The 17,177-nt window shown below is 35.9% G+C and overlaps 1 protein-coding gene across 8 annotated transcripts in view; it reads left to right on the plus strand.

Moving 5' to 3' along the window:
* Window positions 1–709: 709 nt before the first annotated feature.
* Window positions 710–17,177, plus strand: part of adam15 (ADAM metallopeptidase domain 15) — a 38,236-nt gene continuing 21,768 nt past the window's right edge. For 2 of the 8 annotated variants that reach the window (XM_035948308.2, XM_055013804.1), the window contains exons 1-5: window positions 715–1,414; window positions 4,338–4,429; window positions 14,666–14,742; window positions 15,793–15,871; window positions 15,958–16,034. In XM_035948308.2, the coding sequence (XP_035804201.2) occupies window positions 1,255–1,414; window positions 4,338–4,429; window positions 14,666–14,742; window positions 15,793–15,871; window positions 15,958–16,034 (485 nt within the window). In that variant the 5' untranslated portion in view covers window positions 715–1,254. Of the gene's footprint in view, window positions 1,415–4,337; window positions 4,430–14,665; window positions 14,743–15,792; window positions 15,872–15,957; window positions 16,035–17,177 lie in introns of all 8 variants that reach the window. The other 6 variants (XM_055013799.1, XM_055013801.1, XM_055013803.1 and 3 more) reach the window with 6 other exon arrangements.

Below are 17,177 nucleotides of genomic sequence, written 5' to 3' on the forward strand. Positions count from 1 at the left end.
ATTTATCAGAACACAATTGACAGTAAGGAAATCAGATGTTTATTTTACAGTATGCCAATTTTTTGTGTACTTTGTATGCATTTTCAGGTATGATATACTTTAATATTGTTTTTTCAAAATGTTTTTCAGTATTGTATCTATTCTTTTACATATTTCTATATCTTAGTTTTTATGTTCTATGCTATATGTTTAATTACTAGTTGATAAAGTGTATAGTATTTAATTTGGATATTTTTATTCAGGACTTTTACGTATGTTATTGTATAGCATAGTTTATATGCTTTATAATAGTTACGTTTTATAGTGTAGTATATTTTGACATATTTTTTCTGTAAGGGTTTTTTGTTTTATACTATAGTATAGTTAAAAATATATCTCTTTGCATAGTGTGTTTTTCATATATTCTTTTAGAACAGTTTTATATGTTTTCATTGCATAGTATATTTTTATATATCCATGAAAGCATTTCTCATATATTTTAGAGTGTATATTTTATTGTCACAGGACATTTGATTTATTTTTGCTGTACAATGTGCTTATTTTGTAACTTTTTATTTATTCTTTTAGTTTTACAGTATATTATATATATTTACAGCATATATTTTACAAAATAATTTTAGCATATATTTTAATGTATATTTTATATAATTTTACTGTATATCATACATAGTTTTATACAGTAATTATAGTCTATTTCTACTGTATATAAATCAGATACCAGTTCGTTCATGTGACTCTTATTTTGAAGGCCGTCTCGCAGCACTGTCGGCTTACATCCTGTTTAGCCCGGTTGCTTCACTTAGTTCGATGACGTCTCCGTTAACTCCCGGTATAAACACGGGTGGTCCGGTGTCCTCCGTTAATGAGCCTCTTTCAGGCCTCCCAGCGCAGACAAACTGAACTGTCCGGTAAACGGATGAACTAAACTGGCAGGAGCCCACCGAAAGCTGACGGTACTTTTGGCCGATACAAACAGTTTTCACCGGAGCTACGCAGATAACGGTCCGGACCGGAGTACTGAGCGGGCTGCCTGCTGCACTACTGCGCCGAATTAACGGACACTCCCCCGCCTAAGGTCCGGTGTCCTGACGCGCTCTTTGTTGTGGGTCACACCGGGTAAAGAAACGCCATGGAGTTCCGGCGGAGCCTCCCCCGGTGCTCCGACACGGTGAGGTAACCGGAGCGGGACGGGGTTTCCTCGTACACACATCAGACAGCAGCAACCTGTTGCCGGTTGCCGGTGACGCAGAGAGGATGACCGGGCTGCCGCCGCCGCTGCTGCCGCTGCTGCTGCTCTGCGGCCGTGCTACGTTCATGGTCTGCAGGTCCCTGAACGCAGCGCAGGATGCAGGGGTTCAGGATCAGGACGGACAAATGGACGGTACCGACAGTCTGACGGTGTCCACGGTGACAGGTAACGGTTTAAGTGACGGGTTATAACGTTATTGAAGGAGTGATTCTACTAAAACAAATCAATTAATCTCACAAGTACCGTAAACTTCTCAGAGTTTAGAATCGTCTCAAGTTCTCAGAGCTGTGATCTCTGACCTCCCTCTGGTTTAATGCTCTCACTTTTTAAATATTATACAGTATAGCAAATTTAAAAATAGTAATTTCTATATAAATGCATAGCATATTTATACAGTATTTTAACAATATTTTATAGGATAGTATGTTGTATGTGTTGTACAGCACTGTAAATTCTATATAGTACTTTTATGTATTTTACAGTATAGTATATTTGAGATAATTTTACATATTTAATATTATGGTGTATTCTATATATAGTATTTTTTATTTTTATATTTGTTTTATATAGTAGTCTATATATTTTATCAGTAGTATATTTAATATAATAGTTTTTATTTTATCTTATTGGATATTACATTTTTATAGTAGTTTATAGATATTTGATTGCTTACATTTTTAAACAAACTGTTAGACATTTAATGGTTTAGATTTTCATTTTTTCGTTTTTCTATGTACAATTTTTAAAAATATTTATATAATATGTTCTTTAAAAATATATTTATGTAGAATTTTTATAAAGTTTTTGTACTACAGTATATACTTCCAATAGTAGTCTATTTATGTTTATATACTGTATTATATTTTAATGTTGTTTATTATATTTTATAATAAGTTTTTGTAGCATAGTATATTTGATGTATTTGTATATATATTGTAGTTTATGTTATTGTTTTATAGATTTTATAGTATAATATGTGTATATGTAGTGGTGTTTACATATTTGATGGTATAGATATTACTATATAATTTTACACAGTAATTGAATAATATTTTCTGCAGTGTTTTTATGAATATATTTTTACATAGTAGTTTTTATATATGTGTCAAAACAATATTTTTAAAAATATTTTATAGTATAGTAACCGTAAAGCTCTGGTAACAGTGAGCTGACTGATGGGAATACAAATGAAATATTTCACCTAAAAAATAAAGGTCACCTCCTCTGAAGGTAGAAAAATAGGTACCGCCATGTTGGAACTTTGTCAGGTTCTCACTGTGACCTTTTACCTTCCTCTAATTCTAGATCTGGCTCGCTGCCTGTAACTGATTAAGGATTCTGCAGAACACGAGTGGATGTTCCACAGTGCTAAAGCCTTGGTTATACTTATACCTTACAGACGCACTCAGACGCCACAGACGTGTAGTTGTTGTTATTTTAATACCGTCTCGTCCACTTAGAGGACTTTTTTCTTCTACGTATTTCACACATTCTCACCACTTACAACAAATTTAATGCTGCATTCGTACATCCATGGAGGGGTCTTTGCAGACTTTGTGGAACGTACTTGCAGACGGAGAAAATAGAATATCAGTCTTACCGGGTGTAGGTTTGAAGCACCCATTTTTGATTAAAGAATGGCCTCTTTAGCTGAGCAAGCAAGCAGGTTTATTTCTACAGCAGATTATCATACACAAAAGTTATTCAGAGTGCTTAACAGGCACAAATAAAATATAAAATTCAGCAGAATAAAATTAGATAAAACAAAAAAAGTCCAGATAAGTTATATGAAGTGTGCACCATTTTTTATACAATCAATAAAGTGACTAAAACAACAAAAAATGCAAAAGATAAGAAAAATAAAAACATAAAAGACAAAGGTGTCCAAAAAAATTGATGCAGTAAGTGAATTAAAGTGTAGACAAGTTTAGTCAAAATACAGGCATGAAAAACTTACACACAAATTAAAATAAATAAGTATAAAGAAATGATCTCACATCCATATAAAAAACTTAGGTAAATGCAGGAGCCGGATGCTCCAAAAAAATTCTGTTTGGAACAGTTTGCATCAATCTTTTTGACAATTTTTTTAAACCAATAAACTACATTGAGTTGGAATAATTAGTGTTTTCTCTTCAATCAGAGGTATTTTGATTACAACTTATTTGATGACTGGTAGCAAAAAAAAAAAAAAACCTACAAAAATCAAGTTGTTCCAGCTAGAATTTCCACGTGATTTTGAAAATAATATTTAACTGTTACGTTCTTAAGTAGAATAATTATGAGGCATTTAAGTCGCAAACAGTTAATTAGATTTTCTTCAGTAGTTTTTGGGTTTTGTTGTAGCTTTTAAAAAAATAAATTCATTCAACAACGACATTTTGTCTGATTAACTTATTTTTTTGTATTGAAAAGAAAAACAGCAATCAATACTTTTGATTTTAAATTACACACAACATTAAGTTGATGCAGTTACCATCTTTATTACGTCAACACAACCCACCACAATGACATCTCGCCAGAGCTATTTTAATTACAACTTATTTAATGAATTACAGCATAAACACAAGTTTTAAGGTTGATTACTTATAAAAATTAACTTCTTCCAACTAGTGTTTCCATGTTATTTTAAAGGAATTTTTAAGTGTTATGAGTTTTTCTGACATTTTAAGTTGAAAACACTGAAAAATGTTAAGTTACTCCAAATAGATTTTCTTCAGTAGTTTTTGTCTTTTTCGTGTTTTGGTTCACATCGTAGCTTTTCCAAAATGAATTCATTCAGCAGCAACAATTTGTCTGATTAACTTTTTTTTTGTCTTGAAAAGAAAAATAACAATAAATTTGAGTTTAAATTGCACACAGTGTTAAATTGATTACCAACATTATTATGTCAAATAAACCAGTCAGATATGCTTCAGCTGAATTGTAGATTTCTGTAACGGTAAAAGTGGCGTCATTTGTCCAGAATTGTGGCGATGTATAGTTGAATTCCAGATATCTGCTGTTAAAGGTTAAAGCGACTAACCGTCTAGAACCCTGTACTCCCAGTTCTCCCAGTAAGAAGCCCACTGTGTGTCTGTGTCCTCAGGTGTGGACAGACAGCGGCGCCACCTGCTGGAGAAAACTCATCCCTTCGTTCTGGTGGACGGACAGAGACGGAGCCTCGCTGAAGCGCTACAGGTCAGAGGAGTGAAAACACTGGTTCTATACTGGTTTTACTGGTGTTGTAGTGGATTTTCTGGACTTTGGCTGGTTTTTGTGGGTCCATAGTGGTCTGGTGTACTGGTTTATTTTGCTGATACTGGAGTATTACTGGTGTTGTTGGCGGCCCAGTAGTGCTAATGGTGCTACACCTGTTACTGGTAGTTTGCCAGTCAATAACTGATGTTTCCATGATGTGTTACTGGTCAGTAATAGTTTTTTGTTATTTTTTTACCAGTATTATTGGTTAGTTATTGGTGACTTATGATTGATTGCTTACTATATTAGTTGATTACTAGTTGATTACTGGAATTCTACTGGTTGATTAGTGGTATTTTAACAATTATTGGTATTTTACTGGTAGATTATTGGTAATGTAATGGTTGATATATTGTTACTTTACTGGTTAATTCATGGTATTTTACTGATGTTTAGCATTTCGATTAATAACATTATTGGTTACTTACTATTAGTGAATGATTGCTAGTTGATTACTTGAATTTTACTGGTTAAATAATATAGTATTTAATATTTATTTATCTAGTATTTTACCAATTATTGTTGTTTTACTGGTGGATTACTGATAGTATATTGGTTTCTATAATGGTATTTTACTGGTTAATTAATGGTATTTTACTGGTGTGTAGCATATCTATTGGTAGCACATTACTGGTCACTTACATTTACTGGTTGATTACCAGGTAATTATTGGAATTTTACTGGTTAATTAATGGTATCTTCCCAATTAGTTTTATTTTACTAGTTGATTACTGTTTATTTATTTATTTACTGGTTGATTAATGAAATTTCACTAGTTGATTATTGGTGTTTTACTGGTTGATTAATAGTATTTTACTGGTGTTTTGCATATCCATTATTAACGTCATAAAAGTTACATGCTGTTACTGTTTGATTACTTATTGATTGCTGGTATTTCACTGGGTAATGAGTGGTATTTTACTGATTGACTACTGGTTGATTACAGATTGATTACTGGTATTTTACTGGTGTTTTCCATATCCTTTACTAGCACATTACTGGTTGCTTACTGTTATTGGTTAATTATTAGTACTATTACTAGTGAAAGTTTATTGATTGAATATTGGTATTTTACTTGTTGATTAGTAGTATTTTACTGGTTGATTAATGGTATTTTACTGGTTCAGTAATGTATCTAACTGGTGTTTTGCATATCCTTTACTAATGTATTACTGGTTACTTACTGTTATTGATTATTTACTAGTACTATTATCAGTGGAAGTGTACTGGTTGAATACTGGTATTTTACTAGTTGATTAATAATATTTTACTGGTTGATTAATCATATTTTACTGGTTGATTAATGGTATCTAACCGGTGTTTTGCATATCCTTTACTAATGTATTACTGGCTGCTTACTGTTTAATTTCTAGTTGATTACTAAAATTTTACTGGCTAATGACGAGTATTTTACTGATTGATGACTGGTATTTTGCTTGTTTTGCTGGTTACTTACTGTGACTGATTGATTACTGGTCTTTTACTGGTGTATCTTTGTTGCTGTACTGGAACCGAATTCGGTCTGATTTCCAGCTGCAGAAACTGAATGTTTGGGATGGGACACACACGCACACGCACGCACACACACGCACACGCACACGCACACGCACACGCACACGCACACACACACACACACACACGCGCGTCCCCGCCTCATTTGGGAAATAAAGCAGATTTAATCCTCCCACCTGTTACCACGGTTACCTGATGGCTGTATTTTGGATGTCTGATATGAGGGGCCAACAGCCTGTCTGTAGCAAAGCCTCGTGGGAGTTGTAGTAGCTGTAATGATGACGTCGCTGTTTCTGTTCAGGCTCGCTGAAGATGAAACTCATAAAACAAAATGTTAAGAGTTAACCTGTGCATTGAAAAGCTTGAAAAGGAAGAAGAACAACATAATAACATTCAAGTACATGTTAAAACAAACAAAAAAATCTATAAAGATTAAGTATGAAATATACATAAGTTCGAACAACAACAGAGCTACGACCAAAGACATGTTTCAAACTGAAATTTCCCCATATTGTGCAAAATCTACAACAGTTGAAGCCAGGTAACATATTGTCCAGTGTTCATCCATATTCTGTAGCTTTGATGGAAGCAGCACAGTTCAGCATCATGTTGGCACAAATATTAAAACGTGTATTCTTCATGCTGTCCTCCACTACATCATGGAAAGCCAGAGTCACAAACACACATGGCCCTGAACACAACTACAGACAGAAAATTAATTAGCAACTATTTTGATAACTGATGACTACGGTAATCCTAGTCATTTTTCAAGCACAATATGTTGCACTAGCTGGTTCTAGCCTCCTAAAAGTGAAGTTTGGATGCGTTTCATTGTCAGATGTAAATGTTAACTGACTATATAAGTAATAAGGATGTAATATTTAGTAGATAAATTGATCAGTAATAGCTAATTTTGATCATTCAAAGTAAACATTAAAAATGCTGTGTGAATGTAGCACTAGAGCACTAAATCGATTCATTAATCAGATGATTAACAGAAGATTAATTGGCACCTCATTTTAGAGTCATTTTAGTCATTTTTCAGGGACAAAAGGTCACATTAGCCGGTTTCAGCTTCTCAAATGTGAAGATCAGTGCATTTCTTTTTACGATTTGGGAGTTAACTAAATATCTTTGTAGTACAGATGTAACAATTAGTGAATTTATTGATTATTTAAAACTTTTTTGAGTATCAAATCTATTTTGTCATTTTTGTAAGGTAAAATGCTGTGTAAACTGCACATTTAGGGTTTGGTACTTTTGGTTGGACCACAGACAGACACACCATGAAGGGCATTTGTAATTATTTTCAGCTATTTCAGTGACAAAACTACAAATCACTTCATTTAGGGCGTAGCCTACAGATTATTTTATGTAAATAGTGTTTAATTGCAGCCCTACTCTGTAAAACAGAATCAGAAAGTAGGAAATGAGAATTCTTTGAACTCAGCCATTCTGAATGAAACTTTTGAGAATGTGGAACTTATTTTAGCTTCTCAACAAAGGCTGCTGACAGAAGGCAGAGTGTGCTGTAGGGGAGGAGCAGGAACTCTTTATGTTTCCTCCTGGTTCACAGACTGAGACGTGATGACTGTGTTTCAGAGGAAGGAAGCTGGAGCGTTTTCACCAGGAACACTGAGGTCCAACCACAGGACGGGGGAGGCTGGGGGAGGCCGAGGGGAGGACACACTCTTCCTGTGCAGCTGACAGAAGCTCTGAGATCATTTCCTGCAGAAACCCCCCCACCCCAACTCCACCCGGCCAAGGGGAAAATGAGGAGAAAGTAGGAGAACTGCTAAAAGTGCAGTTCACAACTAAAACCCTCAAAGTCGTTACAGCAGTTGCAGCTTGAATGAACAGATTCCATCAATTAAGCACTGAAATTTATCAGCATCCGCTGTCATTTATTGGGTAACTTATTTTTCAAGATGTGTCTTCTTGTTATTAGTCTCATCCTGTTTGAAGAAATGTGGTTGTTTACATTCCCAATAATGTGATAAATCTTAGTATCCTGATTATTGAGTTCTGTGTGGTGTTTGCACAGACGCCTGTCATGTTTACAACCACAACTGACAATTTAATCTGACACTCCTGTAACTGTTCACCCACCCGTAACCCTCTGAACTACAAGCAGTTTCTGAATTTTTTTTATTGCTCCTGTCACATTTTCCTCGCTGTGGCCTCTTTTTCACCTCAGTGTAAAGTCCTGCACCTCTGTAGAAACTATACAACTATGGCTAGAAGGTGAGAGAATTCAGAAATGTCTATGCACACATAAACACAAAAATGGCATTCTTGCAACACCCTGATCTGAAGTGGGATGTTTAAATCCGTGTAAACATGCTCAGAGGTTGGATGAAACTATGGAGTAAGTTAGGAAACCAAATGATTAATGGATTCAATGTGGAGTCTTGTAAAAGTGGAGATGTATAAGAGCTCTCCAGACGTTATTCAAACTTCAACACCCACTGATTTTGTAATTTTTAGAGTGCTTTTCATACGAACTGAGGACATATCTCATTGCAAACTGCCAGTACCTTTTTATGTGCCTTAATTTGCAGATCGTTGCATGATTTTTTTTTTTCTACCATGTGAAGTTTAGTCCAGACTTATTAGCTCTCCCTGCACATCTGCTGCTCATTTTTTTTAGATTTTACTTAGTTATTCAGTCGCAGTAGTGGCTGGTTAAGGCTCTTGCGGCATCATGTGTTGATCCTTTCTGACAGTTGGATCTGGTTTCCTCCTTGTTTCTCTGCTTTTCTTCCTCGTCTGTTGTGGTCGGCAGCCCGAGCCTCGCCCAGAGTTTCTGCAGCTCTGACATCATCTGGAGAGCTGGGGAGCGACATGACCTCACCGCTCTGAGAGGGAGGGAGAGTTCAGGGGAGACAAAGGAGGGAGGGCGTTAACAGATGGTGAGAGTGGGCGAGAGAGGCTGGAAGACACAGCGAGGGGTGAAAGAGAGAGAGGAGAGAAAGCCACTTATAATTCTGTCAGTTGTGTCGGGGTTTGACGTCTCTGATTGGTCGGTCAGTCAGAGGTGTGGCTGCTGTCTGGCAGGAAAGTTGGTGGTTTGAGACCCCGACAACCAGAACACACTACAGTTTTGCTTTTGTTCTCGTACAGACATCATTCAGCTAATGCTGTCTCTTCAAATTTAAATTAAAAACGGAAGAAACTTTGTCAAATTTAACAAATGCTTTAAATTGTATATAAATTTTAACCTGAAAAGTTTAATTGCAAACTAAGGCCTAAAAGATGTGGTACTAGTAGATATTTTCTAGTAAAGTATATTTTAATATAGTAGTTTTTGTATAGAATAGTGTATTGTATATAGATTATAGTATGTTTTTACATATGTTATATTGTCTTATGTATTTTTTCGTAAAGTATATTTTTAATAGTTTATATAGTAATTTCTTATTAGTTCAAAGAATATAGATTATGCATATTATAGGTATGGTACATTGTTCAAATATGTTGCTGTAGTGTTAATTAGGAATTTAAATCATGACCTTAAGGTGAAGTAAATTTTCACTTATCAAGCCAGTTTCATGATGTTACTTCAACTTGAATTTATTTTTTAACTAATGCACACATTACGAGTTTAAATTCTGCACAATATTACATTGATGCAACATTATTATGTCAACCCAACTCATTGTTATAACATTTGCAACTTAAAAGGTTTATCTAAATCAGTAAATTGAATTTTTTTTAATCTTGCAATTATGTATTAGTTTTACTGGTGGGAACTGGTTCTTTGAATTACTTTCTAGAGTTTACCTGCTTTATACCTGCAGGCAGAACACTTCCTCCATGTCTCTTAAAATTAGCACCAAACTTTGTCAGTTGTTCTCAGAGAAACTATTTGAATACACAGAAAACCAGTGTGGATGTTCCTGCTGATTTTCATTGATAGTTTTAATGCTTTTCATTTTTGTTCGCACCTCCCACTGCAATCCATTTATGCATTATTTATACATCACTTAATCCTCATTAGGACTTAGAGTGAAGGCAGAGGACACCCTGGACAGGTCACCAGTCAATCACAGGGCTACATATAGATACAAACAAGCACACTCACATTCACACCTACGGGCATTTTGGAATCACCAATTTACCTCAGCATGGTGTTGGACTGTGAGAGGAAGTCAGAGAACCCGGTGAGAACCCCCACAAAGAGAACATGCAAACTCCACACAGAAAAACCCCAAGCCTGGACGCAAATCGGGGATCTTCTAGCTGCAAGGCAGCAATGCTGAACAGTGCCCCAGTTTCTCATATATTTCATTCATTTATATTTTTTTATATTTTGGATGTTCTTTAGTTTGTAGGTCTCAACAAATCAAACTTCCCCACCTCAGCATTATACTTAAAAACTGATATCAAGACCAGTCCTGTAAAGTACAGAGACTCAGTGTGGCTCATTTTCTGTTGAATTTTTGTTTATCTTACTGAGAAACTATCAACGGTCTGGTTGATTATTGTGGCTGAAATTTGGCATTTTTCAGTTTATCTGTAAATTATCGGCTGATTATTGATTTTTTAAAAATGCAGTACTTCTGTTCTAGTGCAGCCTCATCTCTCTCTCTGTCGTCACTCTGGGGTCTCAGAAATGTCAAAAACTCAACAAGAAACACAATCCAGGAAATTAGCTGCTCTCACAGTGGCTAAGGCTATGCTAGCAGATAGAGGCTAAGTTAGGAGGCAGCCACAGATTAACCTGAAACAGGGTCTGGAAAATAATAATTAATAATGGTTTAAGATATGGACCTTAGTGGGCAATAAAAGTGACAGAACAGTGAAAGATTAAGAAAACAGAGAAGAACAGCAGACCTAACTGCAGGAGACACACTGATCAATCTCAGTCGATCCCATATTAACAGATGAGAGTGTCCTCATTTAATCACTTCTATTTCTATTTTACATATTCTGTTATGGTTATCCTTATTAATTAAGAAGTTTAGTTTTCAATGACAGGTTCTCTGCTATTACATGCTGTTAAAACATTACATTTAATGTAAATTGGCCCAAAAATATCGGTTATCTGCCTTTCTTGATTACCATTAATCAGCATTGGCATCGGCTCTAAATAAAACAAACACCATATCGATCAGTCCCTAGTAGATACTGACTGATCAATTTATGAACTATTTGTCATTTATTTTACACACAATTATGTATAAGTAAATAAGTATGTATTTTGTAAAAGCTTGAACTTCACATGTGGTGACTATCACCTTCTTTGTTTCCTTTGTAACTGGAAGGAAACTGTCTGGCTCTCTGGTGGCTAATTTTCAAGTAATTATGAGGAAAGTTTGCAGGGATGAAATTAAAAAATATGTTAAACAAAGCAAACTACCAGCTGTGTGTGCAACAGAGGAGCGCCAGTGGTGACATTTGTCCGCCTGCAACTAACCGAACCAGCCAGACGTCCAAACAGCTTTGTGTTTCCGGCTGCAGACCTGAGTTTTTGTGCGAATAGGTTTCCCCTGCGCTGCCTTTCCTCCCTCCTCCCAGCTGGACTGAACATGACTCAGCCAACAAACACACTGCTTGCACCCCACCGTCCCTCTCCATCCTGCTGCACAATGATCCGACCCCACCACAGTACAAAGTACAGAGAGGGTGGAGGAAACAAACACGCCTCAGAGGGGAATTCTGCTGCTGAAAACTCCCTTTTAGATGTTGAACTCTGCAGGGCCACAGATCAGGGCCTTCTACACAACATTACTTATGATGATGTTTTCTGGAAAGTAAAATAAAATGTCAGTTAAACACAATGACAAATGAGGTAAATTAACTTAATACTCTACATTTTACCTGTCAGTTTAAAACTTTAATGTGTTGTCTCAAAATTGTCTTGCAAATGTGGACGCAAAGCAAATATGTTGACATCAGGTTTTCTAAAATCTCAGGTGCCGCTTTAAATTAGTCTCTTAACTCAATGTTTGCTTGTTGCTTCTGTATTCAGACTGATTCACATGAGCCAACAAAACCTGTATATTCAGTTAGGGCAGGGATCCTTTAAAATACCAGTACCACAGCAGAGCTTCTCTCTGTGAGGAATAGTTTTAACACGTTTAACAAAAAAAGGTATTAAATAGGACCAAATTGACTAAAATGAAACCAAAATGACTCAAACTTGTCAAATTACTTGTCTTAGCTTTTTCTTAATGCAGGACATTTTTAAATGCAGGGTTTTAGATGTCTGGGTGTATACATTTTACCTTTTCTGTCATTCATTTCATTAATTGCTTGCAAACAGCTGAATTTACAGGGCATGATTTGTGATTATTTTATAGAGAAGTGGCATGAAATGATCGTGTCTGCAATGAACCAAACCCTAATAGAGCCTAAAATGTGTAGATGCAAGTAACCACAGTAGGACTTTTCTGCAACATTCACTACTGATAAAATTTAGATTTCACCACTTAGGCTGTTTTATAGTTGTTGCACCTAGTCAACTACACAATGAAACTTTGCTTATCCTGTCAAAAATAGCTGGAAACTATTCACAATTATTCAAACATGTCCAAAATAACTACAGTTTGTAAAAATGACTTGAAGCTTCTCCAGAATCACTCAGAATCTGTCGAAAATAACTTACATTTGTCAAAATTCGCTTAAATCTTGCCTAAAATGTCTCTCACAAAAATGGGCCAAAGAGCCAAATTTTCCCTAAAATAACAAATTTTAGGGAAATTTGTTCAAAATTACTTAAAGCTTGTCAAAAATTACAAACATTTGTTTGAAATGAGTAGAGCTCTTTCCAAAATGACTAGAACTTGTTGAAAACGACTCAAAATGTGCCCAGTTAGTGACATTTTTCTGAAATGACTTAAAAGTTGTTTTCAAGATTTTTCCCAAATTTTGTTCAAAATGTCTTAAAGCTTGTCAAAAATGACTCTGATTTGTCTGAATACAAAATTTCTTAGAAGCTACTCTTAAAAAACTATCCTCAAGTTCAATCAGAAGTGACAAGGAATGTATGCGATTAGTCAACTATGACTAATTAAAAGTTACTCCTGTCATGAGTAATCACCAGGAATACCAGCTGGTTAAACTAAATATCAGTGTTTTACTGTCATAGGAAACCTGTTTAGTTTTTGTGTAAGATGGTACACAGGCTTCCTCTGTCTTTGTTTTGATGATATAAGCCACCAACCCTGACATCTGGTAAAATTAGCCCAGTTTAGCAGCATGTTAATCTAGAAAATGAGAAACTTAGAGGCCAAACAGATTTCTGTGTAACAGTAAAAGCCGGTCAATGAAGCCGCCACGTGTCGGCTCACCACAGAGGATGTTCACCAGGAAAACTGTCTATGAGCAACGCACACTCCTTCACTTCCTGCCGAGCTGAGAGGAGAAAGCGAGGCGTCGTCGGACGGGAAGCATCTCCTCTTCAAAGAGCAGCTCCATTAAAAGACAGGAAGGCACACTGATTGGACGGCTATTTGTCTTGTTTATTATCAGCAAAGCCAACAGCCAAAAAGCTAAATCAAATGGAAGACAAGACGATTAATCTACTAAAGAATGAAATGTTGCTGAACTTGTCCAAAATTACTCAAAACCAGGTTGTTTGAAATGACTTAAAATTTGTCCCCAAAGGTTTCCAAAATGACAAAAATATATCAAAATTGCCTTGAAAATTCTCCAGATGACTCAAAATTGGTCAAAAATGACTAAAATGTGTTTAACTGATAGGAGAAAGCGAGATGTGTCGGACAGGAAGCGTTTCCTCTTCAAAGAGCAGCTCTATTAATGGGCAGGAAGACACACTGATTGGACAACGGATGCACTCGGCCACGCCCACTTACTAAAATACCAGGAAGAAGCAGTACAAATGGTGGAAACAGACTAAAGACAGTTTTAACCTTTAACCTTTTTAACAAGCAGCCTAAAATCTGATCTTACACATACAGAAATCACAGGTATCCAGGATTTATTACATATAAGAATGAATAATAATTCATATTCAAAATAAGGAATACATAGTAAAAATAAATAATAAGAAGAAGAAACTTTATAACTATTAGAACTGTTAAATTATTTATCAGTTATTTTGATAAAGGAAACAGTTTGAATCATTATTTTACGGGGGAAAAAAGCAACAGCCGTCTGACAACCAAAATTATCATTATTTTACAGATATATTAAGGATAAAAGATTTTTAAAAAGTAAATTACAGACAATGATAACTACAATCAACAAAGGTAACAACTACAGATAAATAGAGGCAGGATAGCATGTTTTTACATTGAGTTTATTTTGTAAGGAATTTGTTGAAAGAAATAAGTGTCTGTCTGGGTCTTGGTGGGGTCGGTGGTGATTTGTGGAAACGGCAGGGATGATGATGGAAATAAGTCGATGTTTACTCATGCAAACTGCACCGACTGCTGTTTATTAAAGAGTAATTTATTTTCATGCAGGCTTCAGACCAGCGTACGCACGGTTTCTACAGCTGCAAGTGAAGTGATGAGAAAGGGATTAACTATAAGTGATTAAGTGACTTGTTTTATTTAACTTCATCTTTAATTTACCCAGGTGGCTTCAACTGCATCTTGAGTTTGCAAATCTGTCTCAATTGTTTGGACGTCTTCTTTTCTGTTCCGCTCTGTTTTCTGTTTAAATGAAGGAACCGTTCTCCCTGTGTGTTCTCAGGACGGACACCCCGACAGGCTGCAGTGTGGACTGGAGGTGGGAGGACGACTCTTCCTGCTGGACCTGGAGAAGAACCAGTGAGTCCAACTCACACAGTGACAATAAACACAACGTGAACATGAATGATGCCGTGGCTTCACTTCACCTCCAGAATTCCACATTTTATCAAAGAGAGCACCAACATCCGCCAAAACCAGTAGTTCGCTTGTATAATAATAATAACTTTATTTGTATAGCACCTTTTAATAACAAATTTAAAAAGTGGTCTACAATAACACAAATGTTAAATTAGACAGCAAATGAAAACTAACTCAAATTGCATTGCGTCAAAGCACCTTTCATGTCCAAAATGACTCAAAACGTGTTCAAAATAAATTTAAACCTGTCTAAAGTGACTCAAAACTTTTCTGAATGTAATCACATCTGTCTAAAATGGCTCAAAACTTGTCAAAATTAATTATAATTTGTCTAGGCCGACTATAATGGGTTTAAATGACTTGAACACAAAATGTGTCCAGAATTCTAAGCACTTGTCTGAATGATGCAAAATGTGTCCAGAGTGACTCAAAGCTTGCCTGAAATGAATAAAATGTGCCCAAAATTACTCAAATCATGTCCAAAATGACTAAAATATGTCCAAAATGACCATGTCTTTAAAATGACTTGACAACTGTCCAAAAAGACTCAAAATGTGTCCAGAATTTCTTTAAACTTGTCTAAAATGACTCAAAATGTGTCCAAAATGACTTAAAACGTATCTGAAATTACTACAGTTTTGCTACAATGACAGAAAAATGATCAAAATGGCTTGAAAGTTTTGAAAGGGACGCACATCTCCAAAATGACTTTTTTTTTCTAAAATGACAAAAAAAGTGTTCAAGATAACCTAAAAGTTCTTAAAATCACCTCAGACTTCTTCAAAGTGAATTAAATCTAGTCCAAAATGCCTCAAAATGACCTAAAAATTGTCCAAAATTACTTAAAATATGTCCAAAATGACTGAAATTGCCCGAATGTGACACAATAATCCCAATCACTGGTCCATTGATTTGCATCTGTTGCTGCTTGCTGGTCAGTAAACAGTAAATCTCTGCTCACTGAGTCTGAACTTTCTTCTCTCTCTGCAGCGACCTGCTGCCCAAACCACCCAACGTCTTCTACTACCTCCCCAACGGCACTGGAGTGTCTGTGACGGCCGACCCTGTGGTGAGTCAGCAAACGCACCACCACATCTCTGTTGTGTTTTCCAGCTGTGGCCAGATGTGACGTTGCTGTGCTTGTGTCGTCTGCAGACTCACTGTTATTATCACGGCAGCGTCAGAGGATTCCCTCACTCCAGAGTGGCTCTGAGCACCTGCTCCGGACTCCGGTCAGTAAACGTCCCATCGCCTGTCTCAGTTTATTATAAAACTGTACAAGGGAGCAGCTTTTATAGACTCAGTCAGTCACTATGACGGCATAATTGTTGTTAGAGGTGGAATTTGTTTAGCAGAAGAGTTTTAACAGCTGCCTATATGTTGCATCTATTTCTTGTTGATAAAACCAACTCAAACCAAAATGATTTGACATGTTTCAACAATAACTAAAAAAACTCTCAAAACAGGCTTGAAATTTGTTCAAATATACCCCAAACTTGTCCAAAATGATTCAGCCTTTTTTTCCAGAATCTGTTCAAAATGCCTTGGAAATTGTTCAAAAGCAAAACTGCAGCATTCTAATGAAAACAAGCATTGTTACCTTTGACGTGTTTTCTCTTTTCTGATAATTCACCAGAGAAAACTTTAAAAGTACATTTTGGGTATATTTTTAAGGCTCATATCAGTGTGTTGGATAGAGGGTTGGTTAGAACAAATTATAGCAAATAAAAAGTCTCATTTTTACCTAAATTTGATACCAGGATCTTCTTTTAGACACAATTCCTTCTTTGTCACAGTTATTTTAGAATATATTCTTATTTTAACTCTGGTAAATGTATCTTCTGGCTGTAAAATGGGGGTGTTCATGTGTTTTATTTAACAATTTGGAGAAATGATATTCTTGAAGCCAATTTGCAGCATTGTTGAAAGTCTTTCTGATTCTCTTCTGATAGTGTTTAGTTCTTGCTCTGTCAGTTTGATCTGTTATCAAAGTGTCAAAATATGCCTACGTCAGAGAATTGTTTTGACAAATTTCTGATGCAATTATGGCCCAAAACCAAACAGAAACACAGAGTTCAGCTGAGGACGAGGTAGTTCAGTTTCAACAGTTTCCAAATGCATCTCCTATTCTGAAAAACAGCTTAAAGAAAGGAGAAGCTGTAAATATCTGCTGACAGGGTAAAAGCTATAAAACTGTTCACAGCATTCGAGGAGAAATCCTCCAACAGCAGCTCGGTCACGTTGAATTCACTCAGAGTTTACTGGAGGCTTATTTAAATGCGGAGAAGATGAATATTTACACAGATCGCTGACAGCAGGTTCAGTGAGTCGAGAACATGTGGAATCTGTTGTTGTAACACTTATCCAGAGAAAAA

Source organism: Amphiprion ocellaris, chromosome 9 (genome assembly GCF_022539595.1).
Source record: "Amphiprion ocellaris isolate individual 3 ecotype Okinawa chromosome 9, ASM2253959v1, whole genome shotgun sequence".
NCBI classification, from domain to species: Eukaryota; Metazoa; Chordata; class Actinopteri; family Pomacentridae; genus Amphiprion; species Amphiprion ocellaris.